Here is an 18826-nt window from a genome sequence, read left to right on the forward strand (position 1 = left end):
TAATAATTGCGCAATTATTTCCATGCTGCTGATGCTATCTCTTGTCATAAAGCTAATGGAAGACAGATGCATGCAGTCAATTAAAAAAACCAAAAAACTAAAGGAGATACACTTTACAGTTTAAGTCAATAAAGGTGATTCTAGGGTAAAAACTTCATTACTTAGAACTTGGCACATCAAGGGACGTTGTTTTTTTGATGTCGAATGGAAAAACGCTTCATCTATAACACTTTGATTTGGCCAGCTCAGAGAAGTCACCAAGCTTCTGCAGTAAGTAGGTAATGAATTTTTTATGATCATCATTCTTACTTGAGGTGCTGGGATTTCATGCAATTATTCTTTTAACATTATAAAAATGTGGACTTTTCTGATACTTGAGTTTCTCCCCAGATATTCCCTAGGGACAGCTAAGCCTGAACATAGAGGGAAAGGGTCCATGGACCTGCCTTCTGGCAGGTCACTTGGATGCAAATTGTTGTTCAAACCATGGTCCATCCCCCTGCAAACACCCATCCTGTCCTCAGGAAAACGAAAAAGGAAATCTGGAAAGGCACAGAATTCACAGAGTTTACACAAAAAGGAATTGTCACCACATCAGATTTAGAGGCTGTGGAGGTTTGCATTTGTCTGCTCAGTGAAGAGCTTCAACTTGATGTCTCTAGGAGGCCATCTGGTTTCCACAGGAGCTGCCCTGGTTCTCACTGCAGCACACAGACACTGACTGAACTCTGCTGACAGAGAGCCCTCTGCCCCAAAAACTGTCCAACCACTTCCATGCCCCAGGTGCAAGTGGGTGAAAGGCACCTGTGTGGTCCACCAAGGCTTTCTTCTGACCTCCAGGGAAAGAGGATGAAGCTCAGAGGCTGAGCTCAGCATCCCAGTCAGTAAACTCAAGGGCAGTGGAGGGGGAGCAGGCAGCAGGAACAGTGGGAGATGACATCCCAGCTATATCAGCAGCTGAGAGGTACAGCCCCAGCACAAACCTCATGGATAAGTATTCAAAGACCTTTTCATCAAGTCATCATCCCAGAAATTCCCACCTCCTTGTGGGTGAGCATCTGTCTTTGCAGCTCTTGCCTCATCTACTCCCTCAACCCTTTGGTTTTTGTTCCATATAATAGAAGGTTTGGAGTTGAGGCCTGCCCTAAGGTTTCTGTACTACAAGGCACTGTCCCTACTTGTACTACACAAAGCCTCCAGAAATAATTAATAGTTATTACTTAGAAAAGATCTAATCTGAACTTGAAACCAGTGATTTCGAAGAAACGACCCACAGCCTGGAATTATCTAGTATGCCTAGTCCAACAGTTTGATTTTTTAAAAAAAATTTAATTATAACTCTTGAGCAGCTGAACAACCTAAAATATCAGCCTATGGTGGCATTTTCAGAACACAGAAAAAATCAACACCTTGCAGACCACTTTCACACACCACCCTAGCCTGAGCAGTGACGGAGGACAAAGCAGCACAGATGGTGTCCCCCCCCCACCAGTGGCATGACAGGAGATCCCTACTCAAAAGCACATCCCACTAGCACAAAGGCAGCCTGAGTGAGAGGAATGGGTTCACTGCACTTGGAGCTGGGTGACACTGCCTTTTTGGCTGGTTTAGGAGGAAGGACACTGGTTTCACAAGAAGCAAGCAGCTTTCCAAGGAGGAAAGGAGTGACAAATTCTTCTAAGCAACTTCAACAGGCAAGCAAATAACCCGGAAAAACAAACCCATGAACTTCCCAACTCACTCTAAAAAGCTGACAAATCTTACTTCCCCTTCTTGCCTAAGCCTCATGCTAAAAGAGGATAAGTTTTAGTTCTTTGCTCCCTTGAAAGGGAAGCAAACAGCTCTGCCACATAAGCTCTGCATTGCAGGGCATGAACACAGGTGATCTCCCATGAAGCTAAGTCTACTCTTCCAAGGTGGTGGGTCTTGTCTTTTGGACAACTCTATTTGCCCATTAGCACTCATGGAGCTTTCCTCAGAACAGTGCTCAATATCCCTGTGGTGAGACTGCAATGGGGGTGAAGGGGAGCAGAGACAAACAGATGCAGTCATGAATCGGGTCCTCTGTTCCACTTCTCACATGACAAGCTTCAAAACCCTGGTTTTAAAATCAAAGGTTTTGCCATGTGATAAAAGTCAAGACAATTTACGTTTGACAAGACCCTCTTTTAAAGGTCAAAATTTGATTTGTGAGCCACTGGCTGGGGAAGTAAAGCAATGTTCCTCCAGAAGCAGGACCAGGACCCACAATTCCTGCTACAACTCGGACCTCAGGCAATGAGGTCAGTCAGGGTCCACAGAAAGAATTTCCAGTGGACTGTCACTTCAAATTAGACTTTTTCCTCTAAATACAACAAGGATTTTTCAGATCCAGGTGCCAACTCACAGAAAAAGCACAAACTGGGGTCCTCCAAGAGTGCCAGCACCCATTCTCCCTGGAGCCCTGGAAACAAGACCTTCTTCCCACCAGAAGCTGGCACCCATCACACAGCAGTCTGCACACACAGTAACAGCAACTCTGGGAGGCAGAGATCACCAGCCCTGCAGGACCAGCTGATTCTCCACACCAACAACAAACACTTCCAGCCCTCACAGCTCCTGCAAGTCTGCACACAAATACACTATTTTAGTGAAACAAATTGAGCCAGCTCAATGGCCAATATGGAAGCCTCCATTTAAGTTTTGTCTCAGGAAGAAACACCATGCACATGCATTTTCATTTTAAAATCTCTGCACACAGATCTCTGTTAGAACTTATGGTTTGAAAAATTTTGGTTATGGCAGTGGCTATGCATAATGTCAGTATCTGTGAAGTCTAATTTTCTTGCAGACCATCTAATGCTATAGTTGCATACTAACACTGCTTGTACTTCCCTCCTTGTAAAACCCTTCTGGAATTTGTCCTTCTTGCAATACCCAGGCTGACAGCTCACACACTGAATACATAATCCTGTCTAGGAACGACAAAGTTTAAATTGTTCATGAGGCAGTAAATCTGGGATGCTCTTATAAACTCTATTTGTTTTTATGTACATCTGAAATACAAAAGGAATAGAATAAAAAGAAGGCTGTTCCTGTTCCAGAAGCAGAGTTCTCCTCAACAGACAGGTTCAGCTGTTTTCATGTTTCAACCACTGACAGATGTAAATATCCACTTTACACCATGGGATTTGACCTCCCCCATGGGCATTAATACGCCCAAGGCCTTGCAAGGGATTTTCTTAGGTCAGCCAGTGACCATGATATAGTCTGCTTTTGTCAAAGCCTTTCCTAGTTTACAGGCTGCCCCAAGCATGGAGGTTACTCTTCTCTTGCAAGAAGGCTCAGATGCTTCACATTATTTCCCCATCATCACTAAGAGCTCATTTTTCTCCAAGGACAAGCAACATGAATTCCTCCCTGCTCTTCAGTGTCTTGCTCCCTCTGTACTTCACACAGAGCAACAATCACAAGAAAATCAATTTCCATGAACTTTCTGCTTTATTGGTTTCATATTTCTTTCAGTACAAATCTTTCCTCCTCTGGTTTTTTTTTGTGGCTTGGATTTGTTGGTTTTTTCTAATAAGAGTTCATCTGATGGGATGCTGGAAATCCTCAAAGGAAACACAAGAGTGGGATTGTGAGAAGTGATGCATCCTGCAAACAGAGCAGGATGTTCCTAGTACAAAGCTGGCAGTTCTTTCCTTTGCAATAAGAAGCTCACCATCATCCAGATGTAAACAAGGAAAGAAAGTCTAGGCAACTCCTGATGAAAAGCATTAAAAAAATCATACAGTAAGCAAAAAAAAAAAATTTCAGATTTGATCAGTAAAATTTCAAGGTAACAGCAGGTGATCACCTGTGCAACACTCTGAAATGCTCACAGCATGGCACCCATGCACTAGAAAGCAGGAGTGCAAATGACCTGGAAAACACTGTGACCCCACAGGGAAGTTGGGAACCAATCTGTGTCTGTCTGCTCTTCAAAAGCTGAGAAGAAAATGGCACATTTCTTCTTTCCAGTCTGCCCCCACACCTTGCCCTTCCTCCAAGGCAAAGACAGCTGCAGCCACATTGCTCAAGAGTGGACATGGACTCTCAAACATGTCCCTACTGCCTGCCACTTCTCACCAAAGCAGCCTTCATGTTGTTCAACACTGAAACAGGCTTGATATTCCAACCCAACTGAGCCATCCATGCATCCACCAGTGTCACTCCACCCATGACACAGGAGCAGCAAGACCACACCACTGATGTTGCTCATATGTGGGCGTCCAGGCCACAAAGACAAATTTTATCGGGTATCAAAAAGCCTAATTATTTTTAATTGGAGTAAAAGTCAGAAGAACAACTCTTCACAGCCAAGACTAAAGATCATCCCTGTAGCTCCACTTTAATCATTCTGGACTGTGAAAGACTGTAGAACTTCTGACTAAAATTTCAAGTGTTTAGCTACAGTAATTAGAAATGGTTATAATTCCCCTGACTGTGTAATTTAGTCTCAAGAATAAAACTTCATCTCAAAGCACGAGCAGCTCTCACACAACAGCATCTCTGCTATGGTGAGAACCCAGAGAAAATTGCTTTGTTCTTTCACTTTCTTGCGTATGTCAAGAAACGCAGCCTCAGCTGCAAAGCGCTACCAGCTGCTTATTCTCCAAAATAAAACTTTATTTTTAGCTTAAGCACTTACTCAGGATCTGTGTGAGTATTGCAATTAAGCTCACACGCCCATTGAAAGCTCTGTCAAACCTGCAGCAGATGACAAACAACACTGCAGGCCCCAGTGCAGGGGACAGTCCGTACAACAGTCTGTACAGTGACCACCGTTCAGGAACAACGACACCAACTCAGCCAAGGGTCAGGAGCACCAAGTTTAAAGCTGGATTTGAAGCAGATGAAGGGAGAAACTCTTACAGCAAACAACAATTGCCAAAACTCACTTTCCAGCAAGCCCAGGGAGGTTGTAGTATCTCCCTTTCTGGAGACATTCAAAATCCACCTGGACACGTTCCTGTGTCACCTGCTCCAGGTGGCCCTGCCTTGGCAGGGCATTGGACTGGATGATCTCCAGAGCTCACTTCCAACCCAAACTATTCTGTGATTGACAATGTACAACCAACAGGGGAGTTGGAACTTGGTGATCTTTAAAGTCCCTCCCAATTAAAGCTATTTTATGATTCTGTGTTCCACAACCATCATTGTCTCCATGGCAGTGCGGAAGGTTTGACAGTACCTGAGCTGCCACAGTGATCCTACACAGTACCAGCCTTGGCACATGCTGCTCCATCCCTGAACCAATGCACGTGTGATCCTGGCAGAGAAGCAACACGATGAGAAACAAGGAGTTTTCCAGCAAGCCAATGAACTGAAATAACTGAGAGAGGAGCTGACAAGAGCAGAGGCAGCTTAGGGGAAGGCTGGACAGCAGGGCCAGGTGTAGGATGTGGGATCAGGCTGGAGGAGTGGCCATGAGCTGTGAGACCCACACTCTGAGCCCTGGCATGCCCTGGTCTGCAAGGAAAGACAGCTCCTGCGCTACCTCACTCCAGACCACACAATTCCAGTCCTGAACCCAGGTCAATGCTACAACAAGAAATAGGACAGAATGGTTTGGGTAAAGAGAGTGCTCAAATTTCACTCCCTCACAGAAACCTGTCTTCTTTGAAGCTGGGGAGGTGACACCCCACTCCTGTGCCTGCCTGGTTGGGACTACCTGTACTCTGCTGCTATGCTCTTGCTCGTGCTGCAGAATTTTAAGTTGTTGCTAGGCTGCACAAAGCAGTCTCTTATTTTTATCACGTCTGTTTATTCTTGTAGAAAAAGATACAGCAAACAGCCACCCAAGGCATCCTCAAAATGCTACTCTTTGCTTGGCTCCACTTTCTCACCAGACAGTCCAAAGCTTTTTTGCCATCAGCATACACACCTTTGCACCCAGACAGACCTTTCCTTGCTCCTTTACAGGTACAATGTGAAAGCATGAAATCCACATTACAAACTATTTTTCAGTTATTCCAAATAAATTAAAGGTAATTTTGAAAATTATAATAAGAATAATTTCAAAGCCGTTTCCTAAGGGCTTAATACAGCTGAGCAGCTGATTTGTAAGAGCCACCAGGCTAAACCATTCCCACTTCATCAGGAAACCTCTCCCTGCAACTTAGCACTTATTTTTGCACCCCTGACATTTACCAATACAGCATTTAAAAGCTGCCATTCCCCTCCTCAGCATTTAATGTTAACACTTTCATTGACAGGGAATGCAGCCTGGGTCAGTGCAGACATGAGACAAGACAAGATCAGTTGTGGTGCCTGGTCAAGCTGAGAGCTGAAGCAGCCCTGCTGCTCCTGAACGTGGATCCCACAGCAGGAGCAAACCATGGCCAGCCCCTGGCTGACCCAGGAGCAGAGCATATCAGCTCTGCTGGCAGGCCAAGGGTCACCCACAGCTCAGCATCCTCCAGGACAAACACTCCCTCTGTGCTCCTGGTGCTGCTGTGCTACAGCCTGAAATCGTCATCCAGAGCTGGAATAGCTCCACACTCCCATTACAAAATTCCAGGTTCCAGCATAATAATTGCAACATGGAGCTATTTATTCCACAGAAAGGAACCTTATTATTTGCTAGACTTGGCATTTGTCCCTTCCTGACACTGAGTGAACCTCCTGTGCCTAAGCAAGCTGTCCAAATTGAATCTTTTACAGCTGCACATAAAGCTTTGAAAAGCCTATCTTCTGGAGTGACTCTCTGACTCCAGAGGACATCCTAAGCTCCATTTTAATCTCCACATTTTTCTGCCATTGATACATCACTTAAGCATCAGCACACAGCTGGAGACAAAAGACCAACCTCATGCTGACGGGCACCTTGCTGTTCAATAGGAAGGCCTGGCACTTGAGCAGACAGTTTTGCTGCAGCAGTATTCACCTAGCATTAGATATTAGCACATTTCTTGCTTCACCGGTAGCTGGAGGCAACTGCCCTTGTGCTGCCACCAGCACAATGCTAGGCACATGTTTCACTTGTCTGGCAGCAGCACCCACAGCCCCTGAGTACATGACTTTGCTAGGCACCATCATGCCTGCTGGTGACATGGCCTCCCAAGATCTCACCACAGGCATGCAGAGCCAGGGGTAAGCCACACGTGAGGCCACTCTTTCAACATATAACTCTCTCTGTGTGTCATCCACAAGGTACCCCATTCAGCAGCATAGCCAAGTCCTTCCCTCTGACTGCTTGATGGCCACAGCATCTATCCCCAGAATGGCACTTGGCTTGAAATGTCTCTTAATAACCCAAACAGGAGCTAAAAGGGAACTACAGAAGAGCAAAATCAGCAGGAATATCAGCTGAAGTTAGGCGTTTCTAATTGACTCAAATTAACTTCACATCATCTGTACCTTCTGGTGCTCTGGCTGGGCCCCAACTTGTTTCTTAGGGGCATTCTAAGAAGGATTTGTTGGTGGAGCTACAGCTAACTCTACTTTAACAGCAACACACAAGGATTTCAGTACAAAATCCTGCAAAACGACATCAGACAAAAAAAGTATCAAATAATAACTAGGAATTATTTTTTCTTTTACAAAAGTCATAGCATCAATATCCCATATCTATGAAAGCTGAGGGGAAAAAAACCACCTGAAACACAAGAGGAGCTCAGAAAAAAACTAATGTTCCTAACAGTGCACAGCAGCAACAGCAGCCCAAGCCTCCCCCAGGAGCATCCTCTCAGCAGGCTGCTCTGAGGGGCTGTGACTGTTCTCCAACCTATTGTTCACCTGGAACCCGGCTGCACTCCTAAGGAAGACCAAGCTTACCTTTACAATGGTGACTCCTGTTGGCCACTCTCTCTCCCTGCTAACACTAACCATTAGCAGTGTTTTTTCACTTCTGTGATTGGGGCAGCAGTAATTGCCTCCCAAACCACTGCCACTAATTGGTCTCAGTGCCCTGATTAAACAAAAACGGGGTAAAAAATTGTTTGCACTCCTCCTGCACACAGAGCAAACAGTCTCAAGCACACTCTCAATGAGCAGATGCTTTCTGCCATGAATAAACACGTTTTGACTTCACATCAGCTCTTCAGAGCTGGTAGGATGCAACAACAGAAAGTCAGTCACAGACACACAGGATGACTGCAACTGCAGAGCAGCAAAACAGATCCTGCTGCTCCACACATCATCAACAAATTCAGGCACTGGAAATTTAATAGCCTAAACACAGATGAGCAGGTGCAGGGAAGACTGTTTCCTGCAACAAGGTCTAAAGGCATTTGGGAAAGTTAGAGTTGGACTAGAGGGAACGCTCACAAAGTCACCAGCAATGCTGCTTTAATATCAGCATTACTAACGTGTCGGGAGTTAGCCTGGCAGGCTGCAAGGCTATATTGAGGCTGTAGCAAAATAGAATGTTAGAAATGAATGTAAAGTCATACAATGAATACTTTGCCTGTAAGATTTTGAGATGCATACTAGCAAGGAGCCTGCAAGAAAAACTGGTATGAGTGAGCAGCCTAGGAGAAAGCTCCAGCACCCACAGCAGCGAGAAGACGTCATGCCACACAAGCAAATGAAGTAAGAGACTGCAGAGAGGAAACTCATGAGCAGCAACCTGGAGCTATGCCACTGTGGGGTTTTAAAAGCTAGCAGTTAATAAGGTCTTTGCTCAGTAACTAAATAGCTCCTGTAAATAGCTTATTAAGGGCTTATTGATACACAAGATGTCCCCTTCGTCAGGCCATCCTGCCAGGCTGCAGAAGGGCCCCATCTTCAGAGGACGGATGGACCAAGCAGCCATCAAAGGGACCTGGTGTTGCCCTAACACACATATACACTCTCCTCTTAATGCTTGTCTCACTGGAGTGTTCTGCAAAGCCCACACCCACACTTACTTACAGCCTGAGTTGCTGCTAATCAGAAATTCAACGGCATCTGAAGGAGCAGCAGCAGCACACTAAAATAACGGGAGTTGTCACCATTTTCAGACAGACACCAAAAGACCCATTTGTAACATTCACATGCATTTCTGTGCAGTTACCCATTCACTGATGCCAAGAGTCTTCAGCAGCCAGGTCCCACAGCTATCCTGAGACCCAAAAGTACAAAAGCCCCCATGAATAAGTTCTATATGAAACGCCTATTTTAATTTTAGAAGCCATATTTTCCCTCAGAAGCCTCCACTAAGCAGCCCCTGCACTGTACAAGCCACACACAACCTCTTTCCCATGGCACTTGCACGGGCACAGTGCTCACATCCCAGCAGCAAAAGGTGTGCTCCATGCCCTGAGCCCAGTTAGGGCCACAGCAGGTGCTCAGACCGTCTGTAATCCCCGATATCACCAACCTGGCTTAGGCAGGCAGCTGCCATGGCTTCCCCCAGGACAGCAGGGGTGTGCTGTGGGTGTCGTGGTGTGTTAGTGAAAGGAGGACAATCACTTCTCACTATCCTCTCAGTGTGGGGGTACCACACACACAGAACCCCCAGGCTGAACAGCCAGCACGGAGATGGCCACAGGAGTGCCACTAACACCAACCACTGGGCTGCTGGCCGGGAGACTCCAGTTTATCTGTGATCGTGTTTACTCCGGGGAGGAGAATCCCACTCGCATCTCCCAGCGGTTTTCCTATTTTCCTCTCCCAGTCCTGAAGCAGTGAACAGCCCCCCAGACTTTCAGGCCCTGGGGATCCATACCGAGCCCCCTTCCTCGGGATGAGCCTGCTGAGCTCTCGCTTTGTCCCTGACTCTCAGGGCTGGCGCTCCCCAAACCTGACACCACAGGAGATGCCTCCTGCCTCCCTGCAACCACGCGACACCCATCACAGTGTCCCAGACTGTTCCCGCCTGCCGAAGACACTGCAGGGGCGGCCACGGCCACAGAAATCGCACCCCCGTCCGTTTCCCCAGCCGGGCCAGCGGCTCCCAGCCAGGACACGCGAGGGACCACGGCCGGCTGGGGCTGGGCTGCTCAGAGCAAGGGGCTGCGAGCCCCGGGCTGTGCTCTGCCACCGCCCCGGCACACACCCAGCTGGGACAGACAGAAAAGCCCCGCTGCCTGCGAGGGGCCAGGGCAGAGCCGTCCAGCCCCGGGATCCCCGGCAGAGCCGCCCCGCCCGGCCCGGCCCGGCCCACCTGCAGCCGCTGGAGGTAGGAGGCCGGCGCGTAGCCCGTCTCGCCAGAGCCGGCGCGGGTGACGAGCCACCAGTGCTGGTTGCTGCGCTCCAGCAGCAGGAAGGTCTCTCCGGCAGCGAAGGGCAGCGAGTTGGGCTCGGCCGAGCGGAAGCTGTACAGGGCCCGGTACATGGCGGCGGCACCGGCACCGGCACCAGCAGCACCGGCACCTCCGCCCGCCCGGCCCGGCCCGGCCCCGCCCCCGATCCCGGCCCCGCCCCCGCGTCCTGCCCCGCCCCCGCGTCCTGCCCCCCGGGCCCCGCCGCGCCCCGCCCCCTGCGCGGTACCGCCCCCTGGCGGCGCGGCGGCGCCACTCCCCCTCCCGTGCAGCCCGTGCTGTCTGCTACGCCGGCAGGGGGCGCCAGCGGCTCGCGCGGCGGCGCTGAGGCGGCAGCGACGGAACCGATCCACGGCACTGACCGGGGAACTGACCCATGGGACTGACCCACGGCACTGACCCACGGGACTGACCCACGGCACCGACCCACGGGACTGACCCACGGCACTGACCGGGGAACCGACCCACGGGACTGACCCACGGGACCGACCCACGGGACTGACCCACGGGACTGACCCACGGCACCGATCCACGGGACTGACCCACGGAACCGACCCACGGGACTGACCGGGGAACTGACCCATGGGACTGACCCACGGCACTGACCCACGGGACTGACCCGCGGGACTGACCGGGGAACTGACCCATGGCACCGACCCACGGGACTGACCGGGGAACTGACCCACGGCACCGACCCACGGCACCGACCCACGGGACTGACCGGGGAACTGACCCACGGCACCGACCCACGGGACTGACCCACGGCACTGACCCACGGCACTGACCCACGGAACCGACCCACGGGACTGACCCACGGCACTGACCCACGGCACTGACCCACGGAACCGACCCACGGGACTGACCCACGGCACTGACCCACGGCACTGACCGTGGAACCGACCCACGGGATTGACCCACGGGACTGACCCACGGGACTAACCCACTGGATTGACCCCCAGAACTGACCCACGGCACTGACCCACGAGACTGACCCATGGGACTGATCCCCGGCACCCATTAAGGCAGGACCCATTAAGCACGGCACTTCCCCGGCCCGTTCGTGTCCCTCCTCAATCACAGGCTGCCTGGGTCACCGCCGGCTCCTGGGGTCACTGCTGCTGCCTAGCACCCATCACCCATCGCCCACCCACGCCTGGCCGCAGGTACATCGCTTCCCCACTAAATCCGCCCATCCCAGCGAGTGCCCCCGAGCAGTTTCTCCTCTCAGAATCCCATATTGGAGCGCCTGGCACCACTGTGTCCCCAAAGCCCTTGTGTGCCCACCAGCCCCACCCTGGGTGCCACAAGGGCTTCCCCCACCGAGCTCCCCTGGGCCAGTCCCGTTCCCCGCCACTCTCCCAGCACGGGATCAGGGCATGACCAGGGCTGGCTCTGACCTACAGTGGACACAGTGACCTGGCACATGGCCGTGGGACATGGGACACGTCCCTGGAGCTCTCCATGAAGACACAGCAGCCCCCAGCCCCATTCATATCCTTGCCCCATTCCAGGAGAACAACCCTTTGGGACACTACCCCAAGTAGCCCAAGACCCCTGCAAGCTCCCACCACTCCCAAAAGACATCAGCAGTTTCACTTGGTCCCTGCTGCCCAGGGGTCTGAGCCTTTCTCGCTGTCCTGGGGAAGTGAGTGGCAGCCCTGCAGGGCATGGTCCCTCCTCGCTCTTCCCCAGCCAGGCCTTTCTCCATGCTGCCCTAGTAACAAGACACATTTTCCATCTGGCAAAGCCGGCACAGAGCCTAGGAGCACGGTGGGTGGGACCTGGTTACAGCCCCCCAGTGGGACTAGTGCATACTCCTGCAGCCAAGCCCACCACAAGGACACTTCTCACCCATCCTGCTCACCCCTGCCATCCTCCTGGGATGCAGGGATGCAGAGATGGAACAGTTCACAGATCCCCTCTCACAGTTATAGGGGAGTTTAACTCATCCAAAACCATTCACAACCCAATCCAGCTGGTGGTAATACAGTAAAAACCAGGCCTGCAGCAGCCGCAACCCCCTGCCTGCTCCCAGCACAGCCCACCCAGGCCCCCACTTTTCCCAGCACTGGCAGTCAGATAATTCTGGCTGATCCTGGTTACGCAGGGATGGAGGATGGAGTGGGAGTGAGCGGTTGCCTAGACTCCCCCACTGCGGCGGGTACTGGAATCACTGCGGTGAGCTGAAGTTGGGCACGCTCAGGCTGGAAGAACAGCGGGGTGCTTTGATTGGGAACTGTAAGACGTAACCAGGGCTGAATCCTTCAGGATCCTTTTAGGTCTGGATTTCCTGCCTGGTCAAGGTCCCTTCCAGATGTCCAGCAGGGAACAGCATGACGATGGGCAAGGGCTGGGCAGTCAGGGATCACCACTCTGCAGGAGACAAAACCTTCCCACTTGTGGAGTCATTATTCTCGGTACCACGTGTATCCCACGGGAACAGGATTCTTTGCTTGCCTATCCCCTGCCTGGTTTGGCTGCAGTGTTCGCCCTTCTGCTGTGTCCCCACTCCAGGTGAGCCCTGGCCCCTCCCTGGCACAAGCCCAGCTGTTTGTGCTGGAATAACGGCGCTTTGTTTCCGCGAAATCAGCAGCACAGGCTGTGCTGGCAGGCAGAGGCAGCTGAGGGGGATGCAGGCACCCACCACCCACGTGCACAGCAGCAGCAGCAGCACCCCAGTCTCTTCCTCTGCTTAGCCTAGCATCCCAGCTCTGCCAGACAGCATCTGGGAAGGATTTCCTCTGTAAAGACCCCTGCAAATCCTTCTGCATCTCGGTAGAATGCAGAGCCCAGGACAAATTCCTGCTGCTGAGGAATCAGCTTTGAATTGCAAGTGCCGGGTGATTTATGTTGGACAGGGAGCGGCAACGAGCAAGGATCCTGCTGCGTCACTTGCAGGTGACTTTTAAAGCTGAACTTGAGACCTCGGGAAATACTACTTATATCCCTTGCCCTCAGAGCCTTGGGAACTGGGATCACTGTAAGCCCTGAAGGGCTCAGTGCATGCGTAGCAGCCCCCACACTCCTGTTTTCCTCCAGAGCTGCGGAGGGGAAGCGTTGCACAACAGCACTCATATGATTGGAGCACAAACTTGCCAGCTCCACATACACTTATATAATTCTGCACCGTCTGCTCGTCAACACGTTGCAAAACAGCAATGGGATCAATCGCTCTACTTTTAGGTATACAAATATTATTCCACTCTCAACAGCCCTCTCTGGGTGAAAAGTCGTAGGAATGTGAGGTTTTGTGAGGACCCTGGGCCCACAGCTCCGGGGACGGTGTCTTCAGTGTGTCCTGCTGGGCCTGGGGGTGTCCATGGCCAGGATGGCCAGGCATGGGAATACTTCCTGGACATGTCCCTATTTCCCAGTGTCCTGACGGCCCTACCTCCTGGAAAACCTCATTAAAAGGCTCCCTCGATTGCATACATCAGTATCACTTCCAGCTGCTCCCTTGCAGGAGAAGCCCCCAAACCAGCACCGCCTGCAGCAAGCTGGGAAGGGCGCTCTGCCCGGCTGGAGCAAGCCCTGCTCGTGCCTCTTGCAAGGAACAGAGTGATCCGTGCTGAGCCCCAAAACACCCTCGAGGGGCTGCTCTTTTGGCGGCCGCTTCCCCGCAGGACACAGCACGTGGAGAGGCCGAGGCTGCCGGGCTGTGGGTGGCTCTGGGGCCGCTCTGTTCCCCCTGCCTGCGGGGCCGAGGTGCCCGCAGGGCTCCTTGCGCAACCCGTCCTGCACAAAGCCGGGGCTGGCTGGGGCCCAGACCCCTCCTGCGGCTGGAGGAAGGAGCAGCCAGTGCCTGCCAGCAGCTGCACTTCCTAGAAACGAAGAAGACAGAAGGTCGGGAGAGTTGAGAGATGGTGGAGGGGGGCCGGGGGATGCTGCGGGAAGGATTGAGGCGCTGCAGGTTAAGGGAGAGCAGCACACAGCCCAGCCTGCCCTATAGCTTCTCTTCAGGAAAACAGGCTCTTTGGCTTCCCACAACAGCTCCCTGTTCTTTGTGAAACTCTGCCCGCGTCCAGACCTGAGGAGCTCCTTGCCAGCCCCCGCACTCTGTGGGCCGGCACGGCTCCTTCCCAGCTCTCTGCCGGGGCAGCTCTGCAGGCTCCAGTGCCATGCTGTGGGAACAAGCGGCTCAGGACAATGCCACTTTCTCTGCCACCAACCCAGTAACCACACAGAAGGCATTCAGAGGCTGAGGGAAGTGGGGCACAGGGGTAAGGTGCTTGGCAGCAAGAGCACCAGTCCCTGGACTCCCCATGCTGTCCTTCCAGCCACAGGGCTGCCGAGTGAAGGACACTCTTGGCTTCACATCTGTCTCCAAGCAGGGCAGTGCTGCCTTGCCCAACACCACCCTGCTCACGTCCTTTCCTCCTTGCATGACGGAAGAGCTGCAAAACAAGGGGTTGCCTGGGGTGCAGCAGTGGATACTGCCTTTGTGGCCTTGTGCCTCCTCTACTTCTCTTTCGAAGAGAAATTGAAAAGACTCCACTGGGCCAATGCAGCCTGTCACAGCTCAGGTGGTGGGGACACTGCTGTGGTGGAAACCCAAGAAAGAGAACATAGAGCATGTCACCTCATCTGGAGCTGGCAGCCCAGCATGGCAGGCACCAGCCTCCACCACATGAGGCTGCTGCCAAGTGTCACCCTTTGCTGTCCATATGGTTTGTGAGGCAGGAGGGACAGGGACCATGGCCCTGCTTACATCCTTTCCATGAGGGGGAGCCCTGGGCTGGTGGGCGGGTGCAACAGACCCTGCTGAGCGGGTGAGGGGTGCTGGGATGAGGATCCCCACTGAAGGAATAGGGTGCGTGATCTGGTGGCTGAGGCTTTGCTCCAAGGTTTGCCCTGCTTTCATTCAGGCGTCTGAGTTACAGGCTTCAAACAGAGGCCAGGCAACAGAGGGCTGGGGGTTAGTTAACCCTCATTTCCATACAATTGAAGGAAGGTGGCTTTGCTCCCAGCCAGGGACACAAGCCATTCATTCCCAGCCCCCTCTGCCCTGCCTTACACAACTCCAAGGCTTGGGTACCATTGGAGATGGCCATAGGGCAGTGCAGGACCCTCAGCCTGTGCCAAGGATGGATCCATGCACAGGATGGACAGACAGTGTCCCTCAGTCCCTCCAGTTAGCCTCCAGTAAACAAACTTAAGCCCACCACTGTTAGAAAGAGAAGGCACAGCTGCTGGGCCACACACAGCACCTTCTGCCTGCAGCAGTGGGTGCCACAGAGGCATCAGGGCACAGAGTCCCTCTGCCCCTGTGTGCTGAGAACCACCCTGCCCCCAGTGGCTCAGGTCTGAGCCCTTTGCAGGCCCAGGGCCACAGAGTGAACCTTTCTCCCCTGGGCAGGGAGCACAGCAGCTTCGGGCTGCTGCCCTGTGAGATGTCACTACTTGGCCACAAGGAAATACTTTGTTCTCGCTCCATAAAAGGCATTTGTGTGTCCCTCCCCGCTGGCACAGACCCAACTAAGGGGAAGAAGTCCAACAGCTACTCAAGAGGCAGCAGCACAGGATGGAGACAGTGAGGGCATGGACAGAGGTGCCCTCTCTCCCAGCAAGGCCAGGGGCTGTCTCCTGACTGTTCTTGCTTCTGCCCTGCCCAGCCCCAGTGCCAGGGAGGCCATCTACCAAAACATTCTGGCAGGTCCACAGAGCGCCACTCACCCCCCACCTCAGTCCCCAGTGCCCTGCCAGCAAAGCAGAGCTCAATTCCCTAGGGAAACCAGTGCTAGCTGCAGGAATGTGTTTCATCTCTAGCCAGCTGATGCATGGCAATTCCCATCAGTCACCCCAGTTCTGGGCTAGAAGTGGCCTATTTATGTAAGGCAAGCTCCCCACAAGCCTGGGGCTGGTGCAGCCTCCTGCAGGGGCAGCCATAGGAAAGCAGGAGCAGGTGCCTAGGGGCCTGGACCCAGCTGGGCTGGACCACACGCTCTCTCTCACCCAGCCCCTGCAAAGCCACCCGTGTAGGGTCAGGCCCAGCACACTGCAGCCACCCTGGGCAATGGTCCTGCTCAGGCAGGGCTGGCAGGAAAAGGTGGGTCTTCTCCAAGCGTCAGGAAGCAGACAGGGAGGAGACCAGACACAGGGGAGCCTTAAGGAACAGGGACGTGCACTCAGCATTGTCCTCCATGGAGCAGAGGCTACAGAAACTACAGAATGGGTGGTCCCTGCCAGGGCACAGGCTGTCCCAGCTCCTGTCCCCCATCCCAGCAGCAGGGCTGCTCTGTGGAGGTGACTCTCCATGGTGCAGGGCTCCCCAGGACACATGAGGGAACCAGCCCTGCTGCTCCTTCCCAGTTCTCTTGCTGGCACAACCAGCACAGAGGGAAGCTCACAGTCTACAGAGGACCAGAGCTGTGGGGAGCCATGCTCAGGGCATGCACAAGAACAAAAGAAGTCCTTGAGTCTATTCCCAAGTGCAACTGCTGCTCTCCCATTCCATCACTCTGTCCTTTGCCATGGTCCAACAGGCAGATGACCACAAACACCCTCCCCAACCCCTGCTCATCGTATTTCTCTCCTCCAAGAAGCCCAGGCACAGGGCTAGGGGGTCATTTACAGGGATTGTGAGAACCCCATTCCCACCCCAGCATGTTGGCAGTTACAGAATTGCCTTTCCACGAACAAGGAATTGCTCGGAGGAATGTGTGAATAGCATGGAAGGAAAAGAAACCTGCTCTTGAACTTTGTAAGATACTCTGCCATTTAGAGGTACTTGCAAAAGGGTTCCTCCTTTTTTAACCTTCAAGGATGTGGCGCAAAGAAGGGATTTTTCCTCCTGATGTTTTGATGTTACAAACCTCAAAGTAACTAATAAAAAAGGTCTTCTCTGTTCCTGCTCCCCCACTCCCATCTGCTGCAGCCCAGGAAGTTCCCAATCACTTTGTTGCTTTGGAGCCTTGGCACAGCATCTCTTAAACCTCAGACAATATTGGTGAAAGGATTTTAGCAGTGCTGGCCTGAGCCCACAGGGGCAGGTCCCTCTGCCTTCCTACAGCAGCACCAATTGCACCTGCTATTATTCTATATGGACCCTCCCAGTGCTCTAGGTCTGGCTGCTGACACCACACTGCTGAAACCATGTCTAGACTGAGCTTACCCTGCTGGCAGTGTTTCTGCAGCTCCCTGTACCCAGGGCTGTGTCTGCAGGCTTGTTCTGGAGGCAGCTTGCATCAGAGCAAATGCGATTGTTCTCATCGGATTTTATGAATTCCCTCAAGAGTTCCTACGTAACAGAAGTACATTAGGGGACTTTATCCCTGCTAATTTCAGACTACAAAGTCAAACCATGTATCAGATGCATCTGCACAGAGAGGCTTACTCATAAGTAGCAGCAATGATAGGCGACTACAGTGCCTGCCAAGAGACTCATCATTAGCTCATTAGCAGAGGACATCACATCCTAAACTGGAGAACTGAAAAGTAAACATCACCTTGCAGCCATGGCCCCTCTGCTTGTGCTGGGAACAACAGGCAGGAGTGCTGCTCATCAATGCTGAAGACGTTTTGCAGTTGAGATGCCAAGAGTAAATAGCCCCATCCTCACCTCCTGCCCAAGGCTTTCTGCAGCCAGTGCAAAGGGTGGTTCACAGGGCCCTGTCAGCTGCACTCACCACTGGAGTCTCACCCCGAAGCAACACATGGCCTGTTCATGCTGGACAAGCCCATCTGCAGAGACAACAGTCCAGGCACTGGCATAAAATACTGAGGTGACTTCAAGATGTAAAAATACCTGTTTAAAAGCAACATCAGCCAGTGCCTAAACACGGTGGAAACCCAACCACCAAACAAAAAACCCCACCCACAGACTCATGTATAAGCAAAGATAAAAATCGTCCTTAAAAAGTACAAAGGAGCACAGGAGAGCCATCAAACAGACTTTGAACAGGAGAACTTGATAGCAACTGCTGGGGAATATGAAACTGAAGTTACAGGGCTACAGCCAGCTGAAGAGGGTGACCTTCCACAAGCAGCTCTGTAGCCTTCCTGTCACATCCCACCTCTCCTGTCCTAAACATGCCTGCAGGCAAAGTATGGGCCAGGGAGATGATTCACCTCACTCTTCTGCACAAAGGGGCTCCTTCATTCTGATTCTCTGTAACAAAAACTTTCCCACTCTTACCTCAGCACTTCCACACCCATTTTTCTCTCGCACTATCATGATGACGTACAAACCTCTCAAGGGGAGAAGTCCTGTATCTAAAAATGGTTAGATAAATGCTAGATAAATGCTCCTCTTAACAGAACCGTTGGTTTAATTACTTTGTTGTTTCAGTTACTCACTACCCTCTCACTTTCTGATGCTTCCTTCCTGTCAGTTTGTCCCAAGTAAGATTTTAAGCTGCTTAAAGTACTTTTCAGGCTTGGCAGCTCTGCCCCAGTTGCTGCTGTTGCAGCTATTCCTGTACAAGTTTTACACATTTTGCCTCAGCTTAGGTTAAATAACATCTATATCTCTCTAGAAATAGGTTACACAGCATAAGATCTAGTTACAAGACCTGAGAACAAGAAATAGGTTGTTGATTTCAAGAGCAAGTTCTCATGGATCAGTCCTCATTCTGGCTGGAAGGGACCCCTGGAGGCCTCTCAGGAGCTGTCTTTACCCC

The 18826-nt window shown here is 51.9% G+C and overlaps 1 protein-coding gene across 1 annotated transcript in view; it reads right to left on the bottom strand.

The window, feature by feature from the left end:
• NCKIPSD (NCK interacting protein with SH3 domain) overlaps nucleotides 1-10340 on the bottom strand; it is a 51707-nt gene extending 41367 nt beyond the window's left edge. The window contains exon 1 of the mRNA XM_033071220.1: nucleotides 10112-10340. Coding sequence (XP_032927111.1) covers nucleotides 10112-10282 — 171 coding nt within the window. The 5' untranslated portion in view covers nucleotides 10283-10340. The remainder of the gene's footprint in view (nucleotides 1-10111) is intronic.
• Nucleotides 10341-18826: the final 8486 nt, after the last annotated feature.

The sequence above is a fragment of the Catharus ustulatus genome, chromosome 13 (genome assembly GCF_009819885.2).
Source record: "Catharus ustulatus isolate bCatUst1 chromosome 13, bCatUst1.pri.v2, whole genome shotgun sequence".
Classification (NCBI taxonomy): Eukaryota; Metazoa; Chordata; class Aves; order Passeriformes; family Turdidae; genus Catharus; species Catharus ustulatus.